We start from the raw sequence: 13,978 nt of genomic DNA, 5'->3' as shown, positions 1-13,978 counted from the left end.
TAAAAGCCTCCATATTTTGTTGTTAGAGAAGCAGGAACTAATTCGTCATACTATATTTAAAATAAAATGTTTCAGATATATCCCATTATTAATTCTACAAATACATCAAACAAATCCAATCACTATGTCAGCATCCTTCCTTACATCCTAACTACAAAACTGACTGCAATGAGGATGTTTGTGGAATAAATTTAGAAAAAGTTAGTATCTAGGATAAAAATGAGCCCAGAGTACTCAGTATATATAAAGAAAGGAAATTCTGGAATAATGAAGCAAATCCTCAGTATATCCATCATCTGCTGAGAAAAATTTAAGGATCACTGCTACTATTCTTAATGACAAATTTTTTTTTCAAACCTTTATTTATTTTTTAGGTGATCTCTATGCCCATCGTGGGGCTCGAACTCGCCCCCAGAGATCAAGAGTCATCTGCTCTACTGACTGAGCCAGGCAGGTGCCCCAAAGACAAATGATTCTGATGAGAAATTGAAACAAGTTAAAACAGATGACTAAACATACAGAAAAGGAATAAATTTCATTTCCTACCATATCAGTATATAATTTTATTCATAAGATTATAAATAACAAAGTTATTTCTTATGTCTTAGCTGTAAGCTTTTAAATGAAGAAAATTGTTTAAAAGTTTAAAACATAAAATAACATACGTGTTTAAAAACGCAACAGAAAAATAACTGCCCAGTTCAGTAAGCATACACTGTAATGAGCCAGGTACTTTGCCTGGATCAAGAGCAAATTGTCTAAGTTAGATAGAAGGTCTGACCTAAAATAACACTTAAGCTGATGTCCTCTAAGCTTGGATTTTTAAAGTTTATCATTTCTCACCTGATGAAAATGGACAAAAGCAAACATTAAATGAGGGTCAATCTTAACCAAATGTTGGGAGTCCATAGTGGCTGAGAAAAAAGGAGCGAGTTACTTATCTAATAGAAGCAAGATACCTGCTACCTGAGGTCCCCAGAACTCTACTTTATAGGTTCTTCATATTTTATATTTTTAAGAAAGGCAGATTTTAAGCAGATCCTTTGCACTGGACAAGGAATATAGGGAATGTACTAGTTACTGTAAGAACATTGAGGCTACATGCAAAAGTTTTTGCTTTTAACCTGTATCCTTTTAAATTAAATGGTAAATAGAAAAAGAATTTCCAGTTTAATCATACTGAGTCAAAAAAAGGAAAGAATCCCTTTCCTGTTGCTGCAGTTGACGGGCTACTATAAAGATCTATGGCTAAGACCTTCGGAAAGGGTCCGGTACTATCTGTAAGCAAAGGAGTGAAGAGAAAGAATTAGAAGTGAAAAGACTTTGTAGTAATTATTTTGGAAATGTGTAACTGTGACAAACATTACTTTTTGCTTACACTGCTTTATAATTTACAATGCTTCTTCATATAAATTATTTCACTTGGCCCCCCTGATACCTTTGTGAGGCAAAAAAGGCATTTTATAAGTGAAAACCAAATTTAGAGAGGATAAGAACCCCCAGAGTAATTTTATAAGCTTATGGTAGAGGCTCTGGCTGTATCCCAAACCATCCACTACATCATGCAGTGGGAAACACATTCATCACCACGTTACATAGCAACATGGGTGTGTTCAACATCGGTCTGCTGCAGTGTTTCCTAAGCTCTCCCTATCGGAACACTCTCCAGGAGAACAAGCTCTTTATGCATATTTAATTTAGCCGTCCAAGTAGAATGTGTTAAGAGGCAATGGAACGCTGAACTTGAGAATCAGAAGGCCTGGATTTAGATCCTTTGCCAATGATTAGCAATTGTGACCCAGAGGAAATCACTTAACATGGATATCTTGGGGTTGTCGAACAGTGACAACATCACTTACTTCACAACGTTCTAGTGAAATTTACAAGAGACAAACTAAATAAAAGTGTTATTCATGCCTGGTATTATTATTTATTAATAAATAAAGAAAAACATTTTCTTTCAGTCTTCACAAAACGTGGCAGCATAAGTGAGACTAAAAATAATCTTTAAAAGCATTTATTTTCAGGTATTTATAAGTGGTACATTATTCTGAAAATTAATTAGAACCAGATTATTTTCACTATCAAATAATTACAAACAGTGAAAGCTTACAATCAATGAAAAGAACAGAAAATCATTTGGTTGGATAATAATTGTCTTATGTCTGAATTATCTCATAAGAACCCAATAAGCTGTAAGAATAACAATACAAAATTATTTTGCGAGTCAATAAACAACCTGTAATCTAGTTCAATTTCCTCTTACTAAACAGGAACCTACCTTGTCCTCTAAATGTCAGCAACTAATAAAATAATTTTTGTTCAACAACTTTTACATACAAAACTTACCCTTATTTATTAAGGCAGTACTTTTCAAATTTTTTTCACCACAACCCAAGTGGGAAATATGTTACACATCAAATCCCAGTGTGTACACACACACATAAAAAAAACTCACATAATCTACTATGATTCACTATGATAGCTCCTATTCTATTCTACTTCACTTTTGTTAAAAATGCTGGCCACACTCTCTAAAGTGATATGTAATCCAATTATGGGTTGCAAAAGTCAGTATGAAAAACACCATATCCAAATATTCTGACTGTAGCAGAGAAAACTGAGCAATGCTAAAAGATTTGTCTAGAAATCTTTAGAAACCGAGTTGAGGCTAGAATCTAGGAATTTTGACTTGTATCTCAAATCAAGGTCAAGACTTTTAAAAACATCCCATGCCCTAATCTACAAAAAGGTTTGTCAACCTTTTTGGTAACAAGAAGGCTTCTCTACTCCAAAGGGCATTGTCAATATTTTACTCCTATAGAACAGGCTGCCTGGTATGGTAAACCAGTTTATGTCAGAACACTGAAACAACTCAGGGTATCCAGTATGCCTCCTGCTGGAAGTTCTATGATTCTCCTACCACTATATGCCTTATCATCATCTATACAACCAAGCACTGTAGTAACAGGAAAAAGAAATACTAATTTGTGGGTAGTACTACAATGTTTACCTTGGTGTCCCTTTCTGTGTATTGTAAGTAATCACTGAACAATGCAGAGGATGCCATAAGTCCAGGGTTTGTTTAGATTTCTCCAGTGCACTGAGAAGAATGTAAGAACATACACCTTACCTACCCCCAAACACAATATGCCTGCATTTGTTTGCTATGTGATCAATGGATTGTTATAGTCCTTAAATGCTCTCCTAAATTCCTCTTCATTTTATAAAAGAAAGAAGATTCCAGGGAAAAAGCTGTAGGGCTTGGAACAAAACAGATAGGGTTTGATAAAGGCTGGCATTCAATCACCACCACTGTACTAAGGCTTGGCAGTAATAAAAAATGAAGCACATTTTAAAGTTGTCTGCCAGATTAACTTCAACCCAGCAGCTCCAATCTTCAAGTTCATATGGGTCTTATCTGGAAGCCATTTGAAATTACACCTGCCCAAGTCTGGGAATATCAATACAAATTCAAGATGTAAATACCCTTAATGAATAAACCCCACTGCTAGAAATTTATCCTGTACATACATTTGCACTAATTATCTTACATAGTTATTCAAGTACACAAAGATAAACGTACACAGATGCTCAGCTGCTCGTAAGCACATAAAAAAGTAGAAACAATTTAGATGGACGTCAATAGGGGATTAGTTAGTAAAAACAAATACTGAACTATTTTAGTAACTTTATCCTTGACTTCTATCCCAAACAAAGAATTGCTGCTATATTAAAGATACATTACTCACAGCCTCTGAGTTATCAATAAATGGGTCTGTCTCATCATAGCCAAAGCCTATATCAATTAAATCTTGTAGCCGATCCTTCCGGTGTTTACGGGGTTTCCCACCCTGCAAAGAACAGATACGTTAGACTGATATCAGTACTCATGCGGTTTCCATAAACTTTAAAAGTACCTATCAGAAGAACTCTAAATAATTTCTGTAGATAATCCCCCCTCCAAGAAGTTGAATTGAAATCCCCCCACCCTTTGAATATAAGTTGTGCTGAAGGACTTGCTCCCAAAGAATAGAGTATGAAAGTGAGGAGACTAATTATAGTGAAAACCTGGCCAACATGACCTCGGCCAGGTGATCAAGTTCAACATCAACACGGTAAGTCATGTTGATAGCATGTACTCTTGATACGATATGATAAAAAATGGCACCTTTGTGGTCTTCTCTCAAAAGCCTATAATCCGAGCTATAGGTTCATCATGAGAAAAACAACAAACAAACTAAACCATGTCCCATTAAGGGATATTCTACAAATAACTAACCAGGATTCCTCAAACTATGAAGATAATTAAAAACAAGGGAAAATCTGAAAAACTGTCAGAGTTTAGATGAGTCTAAAGAGATGTAATGACTAAATGTGATGTAGTATCCTGTATGGGATCCAGGAACTAAAAAAGGGCACTAGGGTAAAACTAGTAAAATCTGAATAAAATGTGGAGTTTAATTAATAGTAATATACCAAAGTAGGTTTGTTAGCTGTAACAAATCTACTGTATAGATATCATCATTCATAATATGTCATAGGAGAGAGTGGGTGAGAAGTATATGGGAAGCCTCTATTATCTCTGCAACTTTTCTGTAAATCCAAACTATTCTTAAAATTATTTTTGTAAACACCACAGGATTATACACATCAGACATACAAGAAAATGAAACATGAGTGCATGCAAAAACCGGTGAGTGTGAATAAGGACTGAAGGCTAGTTAATTGTAGTGTGCCAATGTCAATCTTCTAGTCTTGATAACTCCAGTTATGTAAGATATTACCACTGGGAGAAACTGGGTGATTGGTACAAGGGACCTCTCTGTATTGTGTGTGCAACTTCATGTGAGTCTACAATCTCTTCAAATAAAAAGTATTTTAGGGACACCTGGCTGGCTCAGTCAGCAGAGTGAATGACTCTTGTTTGTTTGGGTTTTTTTGTTGTTGTTTTATTTGAGAGAGTAAGGGACAGAAGATCTGAAGCTAGCTCTGTCCTGACAACAGTGAGCCTGATGTGGGCTTTAACTCAAGAACCACGAGATCATGACCTGAGCCCAAGTCGGTTGCTCAACCAGCTGAGGCACCCAGGAGCCCAGAGCGTACGACTCTTGATCTCTGGATTCTGAGTTCGAGCCCTACGTTAGGTATAGAGATTACTTAAATAAACAAACAAACAAAAAAAGAAAACAAAAAAAAAATTTTTTTCTTAAAAGAAAAAAAATGTTTTTTTAAAGTAAAACAACAATGGGGCGCCTGGGTGGCGCAGTCGGTTAAGCGTCCGACTTCAGCCAGGTCACGATCTCGCGGTCCGTGAGTTCGAGCCCCGCGTCAGGCTCTGGGCTGATGGCTCGGAGCCTGGAGCCTGTTTCCGATTCTGTGTCTCCCTCTCTCTCTGCCCCTCCCCCGTTCATGCTCTGTCTCTCTCTGTCCCAAAAAAAATAAAATAAAATAAAAAAAAAATAAAGTAAAACAACAACAAAATAAAAAGAACCAGTTAGTATACATTCCATTATTCATGTCATACTTTCAGGAGGTTTTAAATGGTTGATTACAGTTATAAAGAAAACATTCTACGTCAGGTATAAATGGTACATGTACGGTAAATGGTATAGATAAGCTCGTTTTAAGGAGTTTAAGTGGACAGGAAACCTAATACTATTGTGGCACTGCTGAAACAAGTGTTTAGTCTCCAAAACTCATTTTAGATATTCAACCATACTCACTCAAATTTAACTACTCTAAGTATCATCCTAACACCTCCATGACCCCTGATTTTTTTACTGAAGTGGGTCATGAGTGAGAAGATGCTCAGAAAGAGGAGAGAAAACACTAAGTGGTAAGGATTCTGCCTAACATGCTACCACTGAGCCAGAGTAAGTCCAGCAGAAAGCATGGGATGCAAGACGTAAATCTCTTATTCGGTTTCAATTCTCAGTGAATAGCTCTCAATGGAAAGTGTGATTCTAACAGTGAAAGATGGATAAGTTTTGTGAAACACTGCCCTTAAACAAAAGCAAACTGCTCTATCTTATTTCCATGCAAAGAAATAATCTATTCCAGTGATTCAGGGAAAAAATGGTTATGCTGGACTTGCTGAGAAGTCACCAACGTGGTGACATCCTTTTCTAAGTAATTTGTAAAAGTAATCCTGATTCAATGTTATATTTTTATTACATCCAGATGTTAAAAAACCTAACCCCCATAAGCTGTAACTTCATTGTATGCTTTTCGGTGACCAAGACAGCCCTGTTACTATACCACTACCGCCAAGAAAGTCATTATAGTGTGAGATAAAGTAGCAGTTCCCGTATTTTTAGATTTTTACAATTAGGTAAATTTTAAAAACAATTTTGGAGACCAACACAAGGTGGCAACCCTTCTCCCCCCCCCCACCCCCAAATAGAGCCATTAAAGGGCATAATCTCAGAACAACAAAAATCCTTCTCAAGAAATACTAGTTCGCAGGGGCGCCTGGGTGGCTCAGTCAGTTCAGCGTCCAACTGCGGCTCAGGTCATGATCTCACAGTTTGTGGGTTCAAGCCCCACATCAGGTTTTGTGCTGACACCTCAGAGCCTGGAGCCTGCTTCAGATTCTGTGTCTCCCTCTCACTCTGCCCCTTCCTTGCTGGCTCTCTCTCTCTCAAAAATAAATAAAACCATTTAAATTTTTTTTAAAAAAGAAAAAAAAAGGAAATACTAGTTGGCAACATTAAACATATACATACATAACACACACACACACACACACATATACACATACACACATATACACAGCATGTGTGTGCTTATATACAACACATGTAATAAATTGTTCTTATTTTTTTCCATTTGTCAGGTCTGCAAACTGGGACCCTTACAACTAGTTTATAGAACTACAGTTAGAAGCAGAAGTTAAAAAAAAAAAAAAAAGACAAACAGAAGGAGGTATTTCTAGGATAGTTACATACATGCAATTAAGCATGAGAGACTATTTTACCCAAAAACCAGACAGAACTCGAAAGAGAATATAAAAACGCACAGATACATGAAAACTAATATAAAAATATAGTATATTTTTATACTATATAAAAAATATAAAAACAAATGAATATTAACCCTGTTACATATTAAATATATTTAAAGTTATGAGAGTTAACAACATAATAAAGGCCATATATGATAAACCTACAGTTAACATCATATTCAGTGGGAAAATATGGAGACCTTTACCCTAAGGTCAGGAACAAGACAAGGAAGTTCACGCTCACCACTTTTACTCAACATAGTACTGGAAGTCCTAGCCACAGCAATCAGAGAAGAAAAAGGAATAAAAAGCATCCAAATCAGTAAGAAGTAAAACTTTCACTATCTGTAGATGGTATGACACCACATATAGAAAACCCCAAAGACTCCACCAAAAAACAACTAGACCTGATAAACGAATTCAGTAAGGTCTCAGGATACAAAATCAACTTATAGAAATACACTGCATTTCTATACACTAATAATGAAGCAGCATAAAGAGAAATTAAGAAAACAATCTCATTTACAATTGCATCAAAAATAATAAAATACCAAAGAATAAACTTAACCAAGGAGGTAAAAGACCCATACTCTGGAAACTATAAAACACTGATGAAAGACACTGAAGATGACACAAATGAAAAGATACGCCTTGCTCATGGACTAGAAGAACAAATATTGTTAAAATGTCCATACTACCCAAAGCAATCTACAGATTTAATACAATTCCTTTCAAAATACCAAAAATATGTTTCACAGAACTACAGTAAACAATCCTAAAATTTGCATGGAACCACAAAAGACTCTGAATGGCCAAAGCAATCTTGAGAAAGAAAAAGCTGGAGGTATCACAATCCCAGATTTCAAGTTATACTACAAAGCTGTACTGATCAAAACAGTATGGTACTGGCACAAAAACAGACACATAGATCACTGGAATAGGATACAAAGCCCAGGAAAAAATCTCACAATTATGTGACCAATAATCTTCAACAAAGGAGGCAAGAATATGCAGTGGGAAAAAGTCTCTTCAACAAATGATACTGGGAAAACTGGACAGCAATATGAAAAGAATAAAGCCAGACCACTTTCTTACACCATACACAAAAATAAACTCTAAATGGATCACAGACCTAAATGTGAGAGCTGAAATCTCAAAATCCTAGAAGACAGCACAGGCAGTAGGTCTCTGACATTTTCCATAGTAGCATTTTTCTAGGTATGTCTTCTGAGACAAGGGCAACAAAAGCAAAGATAAAATACTGGGACTACATCAAAATTAAAAGCTTCTGCACAGCCAAGGAAACAATCAACAAAACAAAACAAAAAAAACAACCTACTGAATGGGAGAAGATATTGGTAAATGAAATTATACAACTCGACACCATAAATAAATAAATAAATAAATAAATAAATAAATAAATAAATAAATAAAACAATAAATAAATAAAACAAATAATCCAATTAAAAAATAGGCAGATGACACAAACAGACATTTCTCCAAAGAAAACATCAAGATGGCCAACAGACACGTGAAAAGATGCTCAACATCACTCATCATCAGGGAAATGCATATCAAAACCACAATGAGATATCACCTCACACCTGTCAGGATGGCTAAAATCAAAAACACAAGAAACAACAAGTGTTGGCGAGGGTGTGGAGAGAAAAGAACCCTTGTGCACTATCGGTGGGAATGCAAACTGGTACAGCCACTGTGGAAAAGAGTATGGGGGCTACTCAAAAAATTAAAAGTAGAATTACCATATGACCCAGCAATTCCACTACTGGGTATTTACCTAAAGAACATGAAAACATTAATTCAAAAAGATTTATGCACCCCTATGCCTACTGCAGCATTATTTACAATAGCCAAATTATGGAAGCAGTCCAAGTGTCCATTGACAGATGAATGGATAAAGAAGATGTAGAGTGTGTGTGTGTGTGTGTGTGTGTGTGTACATACATACATATGCTGGGATATTATTCACCCATAAAAAAGAATGAAATCTTGCCATTTTCAACCACGTGGATGAATCTAGAGAGTATAATGCTAAGTAAAATAAGTCAGAGAAAAACAAATACCATATGATTTCACTCATATGTGGAATTTAAGAAACAAAACAAATGAACAAAGGGAAAAAAAGAGACAAACCAAAAAACAGACTCTTAACTTTACAGAACAAACTGATAGTTACCAGAGGGAAGGAGGGTGGGGGGGATGGGTGAAATAGGTGAAGGGGATTAAGAGTCCACTTATCTTGATGAGCACTGAGTAATATATAGAATTGTTGAATCACTATATTGTACTCCAGAAACTGATATAACACCATATGTTAACTATACTGGAATTAAAATTTAAAAATTAAGTTAAAAATAAAGTTATGGGAGTTAAAATCGACATACCAGGAATGTAAGAATAAACATAAATCAACAACAATGTTCAGAAACCTATCCTAGTAGGTAAGAATTTAACATGAGAAAGGCGGCATTACAACTCAACAGAGAGTAATTAATAAATCAAATAAATGGAATTAAAGATACTACTTTCATCTATCAAATTATAAACTGGCAAAATGGAGAAGAAACAGGACCACTCAAGCACTGCTGGTAACAGTATACCATGAAACTCTTCTGGAAAGCAATCTAAAAGCATCTGCCAAGAATTCTGCCATCCTCTTGTGTTTCTTCTTTTTGTTTCTTTATTTTCCAAACTTTCTATAAAGTATTAATGTCATAATGGAAATACAGTAAAATAATTTTTAAAACTCTTTACCTTATTTGACCTGATAATTCTATGTAAGCTTATTTCAAACCACTACTTAGATTCAAGAATATCTGTTAAGAACTTATGCCATAGAAAGTAACACGCTAGAGTGCCTGGCTGCTCCATAGGAAGGGTATACGGCTCTTGATCTTGAGGTCATGAGTTCGAGCCTCATGCTTTAAGTTGTACAGACTACTTAAAATAAATAAATATTTTTTTTGAAAAAGAAAGTAATATGGTAAATGTCAGAAAGAATTTAAAAAATTTTTTTAATTGTAAAAAATTACATAGTATACTGTTACCAGCGGTGCAGAGCCCAATGCAGGGCTCAAATCCAAGAACCAGGGCTCAAATTCATTAACCAGGAGATCGTTACCTGAGCCAAAATCCACAGTCAGATGCTTAACCAACTGAACCACCCAGGTACCCTCAGAAAGAATTTAAATTAAGTAGTAAAAATCCTGTCCTGAACAATCTTAAAACAAGACAATCTACTCAAAAATTAACTGAGTACCTTCCAAGTGCCAGCCTTCGTGGATTTTATAGTACTGTAGACAGGAGAAAGATTACACAAATTACAGTAATGATACACAGTAGAAAGGAAAATATAGGTGGTACCAGACTTTTCTAACCGCGGTCTTAATCAAGGCTTTCTGTAGATATTTATGCCCGGACAACATGAGTAGAAGGATCAGAACAGGAAGTGACTAGACAAGATTAGTGCTGAACAAAATCACTCCTGTTGTGGTGGGGGATGAGCAAAGATAGGGAGATGGGTTAGGAAGGGAAGAAATGCAGAGATGTGCAAGAAACTCCTAAGTTACTGGGGGCATAAAATATATATTTAAGCAGCAAACATGATGATGACGACGACCAAGATGATGATGGCTACCACCCGCTGAGTGCTAACTTTGCACCAGCGCCTCTTCTAAGTGTAACCATCTATTATTTCACATTTGACAAATGGGAAAAGCTAAAGCTTGGAAAGGGCAAATAACTTGGCTAAGATCACACAGAAAGTAATTGAGCTAATCTTCAAAGTCATGACTATCTGGCTCCAAAGTGCCATTCCATTAAAAGTTCTATAAGAGAAGTTATAGAATCTCTGGGGTCATTTTCCTACTTGGAGACCCCTTAAAACTCAATACCAGAAACTGAAACCAGTGTCCCCACTGTCAGCCACCTCCAAATTAGCTCCTTCCACTTGAACATTCCCATTTTATTCATCCTGTTTTTCTGCCTTAAAACTTCAGTGAGCTAAAATTAAAAAGACTCATGATACCAAATGTTAACAAGGATGTGGGGCTACTAAAACTCTCCTACACGGCTGGTGCGAAATGAAGACCCATTCTGCAAAACAGTTGACAGTTTCTTATAAGCTTAAACGTACACTTCACATATGACCTAACAATCCCACTCTTCGTATTTACTCAAGAAAAATGGAAATGTATGTTCACCCAAAAAGCTGTATGCCAACGTTCAGAACATCTTTATTCATAGCAGCCAAGAACTATGGCTTACTATGCAGCAACACAAGGGAAGGAACCGCTGACAACATGTAACCCATGGATGAATTTCAAAAGCATCATGCTAAGTCAGAGGGGCCAGACACAAAAGACTTTAAGATTCCCAGAAACCACAGAAACGCTAGAAACCACAAAATAAAAACAAATAAAAAACTTATACTGACATGAAGTAGGTCTGAGAATACCAGGGACCAGGAATGAAGGGAGAGGATTATCTATGGAGAGGTAAGAGGGAACTTTCTGGGTTCTGGGGAGAACAATTTAAATGAATGAATTGTAGGTACTTACCTTTCAGAAGTGCTGATTTTTAGAACTCCTCATTATTCTTTCTACTTCAACTCTCTCCCCACAAACCTTTGTTCATGTGGTTTTTCACATCTGCAATTTCCTTTTTATTCCACCTGCCATTGCTATAATCTCGGCCACTATTTTTCACTTAAATGTGGTGAATGCCTTAATTAGCCTCTCTTCCCTCATTTATCTTAGTTTATCCTGCATTATACCATCCAATTAATACTTCTAAAATATCATTTCGTATCATTCCTCTGTTCAAAATGCTTCAGAAGCATCCTATTATAAAATAAATCCAAAACCCTTAATAAGGCATTAAAGGCATTTAAACTACCTTTCCAACTTTTTCTTACAATTTTCCAACTTGAACACTCTGATTCATTCAACCTATCTATCCACTCTCCTCCTAAACACACTGAAGTTCATCTTTCTTCTGCCTTCCCCTTATTGGGAATAATCTCTTACTCCTCTCTGAATTTCCTCACCCTTCCCAGCTAATAAGTTTTAAACCCTTCCTCCTTCATGCTTTCTACTTAAAATCAAAATGATCTTTTTCTACTCTCCTAACATTTTTTATCTAAGGACAGCTAGCTAACTGCCTCTAAGATTTACCTAGGGAAAAACTAAAAAAACAAATAGGTTCTGTTGGAATGGGCATGATTACACATAACTTCTGCATAACTAGCACAAATAACTTCTGCATAACTAGAAAGATCTAGGAACATTTTAGTCTAATCAAGCTGATCAGGAGTTACCACAGGAAGACATAACTGCTATAACTTGTACAAAGGATGTACAGGTGTAAGTTCTTCACCAACCATCCTATCAATCATAGCATCATAACAATAATAAAGGTATAAATTACATATACTGTGACACATCCATTCAATGCTAATGGTCATTTAAAAAATTTTTTTAATGTTTATTTATTTTTGAGAGACAGAGAGCAGGAGCAGGGGAGGGGCAGAGAGACAGGGAGACACAGAATCTGAAGCAGGTTCCAGGCTCTGAGCTGTCAGCACAGAGCCCAACGCGGGGCTCAAACCCACAAACTATAAGATAGTGACCTGAGCCGAAGTTGGACACTTAACTGACTGAGCCATCCAGATGCCCCACTAACAGCCATTTTAAAACCATGTGGTAGAGGAATATTTAATAGTACGGAAGGCTATAAAAGTAGTTTACCAAATGCTATGTATAGTTCAGGCTAGTCATAGAAAAGACAGTATTCACTAAGCATTTGAAAGTGTTCAGCTTAGGGGTGACTGGGTGGCTCAGTCGGTTAAGCGGCCGACTTCGGCTCAGGTCATGATCTTGCGGTCCGTGAGCTCAAGCCCCACGTCGGGCTCTGTGTTGACGGCTCAGAGCCTGGAGCCTGTTTCAGATTCTGTGTCTCCCTCTCTCTGACCCTCCCCCGTTCATGCTCTGTCTCTCTCTGTCTCAAAAATAAATAAACGTTAAAAAAAAAAAAATTAAAAAAGGAAGTGTTCAGCCTAAACTGGTAATTGTGGAGATGACATTAAAATAACAAGATCTTGTTTTCTTGCTTTTTTTAAAAATAAGATCTTTTTTAATTCTCAAACAGTAGGATCTCATTTATGAAAAACACAACAATATATGTCCATAAATATATGTAAAAAGCTCAAAGAATCACAACAAGCAGATAACCATGTTTGCTACAATGGAGAGGGGATACAATTGGAGACAGTCGTGAAGGAAGATTTTGACTTAATATGTAACGTTTGAATTTTTCCCCCTTTGGTAGGAACTAGAAAACCTGCTGGATGAATTCTCAAAGAGTTGTAACACTGTGAATTTGTTCGTAATAACAGGAATGTATTCATATGCTACTTAGACGATTAAAAATAATTTTCTTAAGTGCAAGAGAGTACATCTGTAAGCAGACAAGCATTTTTAAAAGCCCTGAAAGGGCTACACATCCAACTACTAACAGTGGTTATGCTTGGTAGTGGGATTATAGATGATTAAGTGATTTTTACTTTCTTCCCTTTTTTATCTGTATTTATGTATTCTTTTACACTGAACAAAATCTTTTGAAATATGTAAATGCTTACATAAACACATCTCTAGAACAAGAAACTCAAACAGTGATTATCTCGGGCGGGGGGGGCGGGGGGGGAACTGGTTAGCTAGGAGTTAGGAGTAGGAGGGAGATTTACTTTACATCATATTCCCTTCATATCTTTTGAGTTTTTGTCAAGTACATGTACTACCTATTCAAGAATTTCTTCATCTGGCCCACCAAATGTTCAATACCATTTGGGTTTTCACTCCTTACATGGTTCTGCTTCCTAGTCCCACTTCGGGGAAAGAGCTTTGGACAACCTGTATTAGACACCGCGGTGCCCAAGTAGCTCTTTCTCAAATC

The 13,978-nt window shown here is 36.3% G+C and overlaps 1 protein-coding gene across 2 annotated transcripts in view; it reads right to left on the bottom strand.

Annotated features, from left to right (window-relative positions):
• The window catches only part of UBN2 (ubinuclein 2), a 77,590-nt gene that overhangs the window by 46,577 nt on the left and 17,035 nt on the right, over positions 1-13,978 (bottom strand). For both annotated transcript variants that reach the window (XM_042973365.1, XM_042973360.1), the window contains exons 3-4: positions 3,753-3,854; positions 1-50 (exon numbers count right to left, since the gene is read on the bottom strand). The exon at positions 1-50 is cut by the window's left edge and continues 88 nt beyond it. In XM_042973365.1, coding sequence (XP_042829299.1) covers positions 1-50; positions 3,753-3,854 — 152 coding nt within the window. The remainder of the gene's footprint in view (positions 51-3,752; positions 3,855-13,978) is intronic.

This window comes from Panthera tigris, chromosome A2, assembly GCF_018350195.1.
Source record: "Panthera tigris isolate Pti1 chromosome A2, P.tigris_Pti1_mat1.1, whole genome shotgun sequence".
NCBI classification, from domain to species: Eukaryota; Metazoa; Chordata; class Mammalia; order Carnivora; family Felidae; genus Panthera; species Panthera tigris.
This window is presented reverse-complemented; position numbering and strand designations above follow the sequence as displayed.